Source organism: Ichthyophthirius multifiliis (assembly GCF_000220395.1).
Source record: "Ichthyophthirius multifiliis unplaced genomic scaffold scaff_1120509250117, whole genome shotgun sequence".
NCBI lineage: Eukaryota > Ciliophora > Oligohymenophorea > Hymenostomatida > Ichthyophthirius > Ichthyophthirius multifiliis.
In genome coordinates, this window is record NW_004087076.1 from 1 (window position 1) to 1,088 (window position 1,088).

Sequence of the window (1,088 nt, forward strand, 5' to 3'; positions counted from 1 at the left end):
TGATATGTCTCTCAAATTATATATATAGTGGGATTTTGCAGGTGTTGGTAATAGTTGTTTTGAGTTTTAAATTCCTTAATATAATTCGATTGTAGAATTTACAATTTGATCTCGTAAATTTTCTATTGATTTAGACACAGGATTCTATTAATTTAAAAAATACCATTCTAATAAATGAGTAAATATTCTTTATAAAGATTCGGTTTCGAATGGTTCAACATATAATAAATTAAAATGTCTCATGTAACTTTTTAAAATAAAAAAAGATAAATGTATATATATATATATATATATATATATATATATAAATATATTATAATATTTATATATATATATATTAATTTATTTATATATATATATAAATTATATATTCTACCGCAATGTTACAGAATTTCTTCCGCCTGTAGGAGGTAACATAGCAGTTATAAAAATAATATCATTTAAAAATTTCCATGTTTTATCTTGTAAATCATACCATCCCATATTATCCATCCATTATCTTAATAATTCAATAGGAGGTTGAGCTCCATATTTTTCTTTAGCTGGCATATTTAAATCGTCTATAAAAATAACAATAAACCTTTTATTTTCTTCGGGACCGAAATGTCCTTTCCTTCTTCGTGTACATACTTTAGATTCTATTAATTTCTGGACCTAATTAACATTCGTTTATCCTGAAAAAGAAGTTTATAAATTTGCATAATCAGAGTTTAAATAATTTTTATTTATTTCATTTATTATGTTTGAGGTTTTACCTGTTCCTGTTGGTCCACATATAATTAAATGTATTTTATTACTTATACATTTATGCATAAAGTAAGTATTTCTTATAGAATCATTTGTGGGCACAAAAATACTATGATACTCACCTCCTTTTGGAATTTCGAATTTTTTTTCTGTTTAAGTCCAATTAATCCAAAATCCTTTACTTTTATCATAACATAAATCAAAAATAGATTATTTTTCCTAAATATTAACTTTAATAGCCCTCGGTTCAAACGGAATTAATAAATCACCTTAAATATTATATTTTACAGGCACATCTATATTAGCAGTAATAAGTATTTATACAACTCATGGAAATTTTT

General features: G+C 23.3%; 2 protein-coding genes across 2 annotated transcripts in view, besides 1 other annotated feature; both read right to left on the reverse strand. All coding sequences in view use genetic code 6, as the record gives it.

Annotated features, from left to right (window-relative positions):
- Positions 1–11: 11 nt before the first annotated feature.
- Positions 12–549, reverse strand: IMG5_048340 (hypothetical protein; the record flags this gene model as incomplete). The annotated part of the gene is made up of 2 exons (XM_004037530.1): positions 12–144; positions 377–549. The coding sequence occupies 2 exons, from the start codon at positions 547–549 to the stop codon at positions 12–14; spliced, it is 306 nt and encodes a 101-aa protein (XP_004037578.1).
- Positions 274–371: a microsatellite.
- A 463-nt stretch (positions 550–1,012) lies between the features above and the next one.
- Positions 1,013–1,088, reverse strand: part of IMG5_048350 (hypothetical protein) — a gene marked incomplete at its 3' end in the record, with an annotated part of 6,284 nt that continues 6,208 nt past the window's right edge. The window contains exon 9 of the mRNA XM_004037531.1: positions 1,013–1,088. This exon is cut by the window's right edge and continues 993 nt beyond it. Coding sequence (XP_004037579.1) covers positions 1,013–1,088 — 76 coding nt within the window.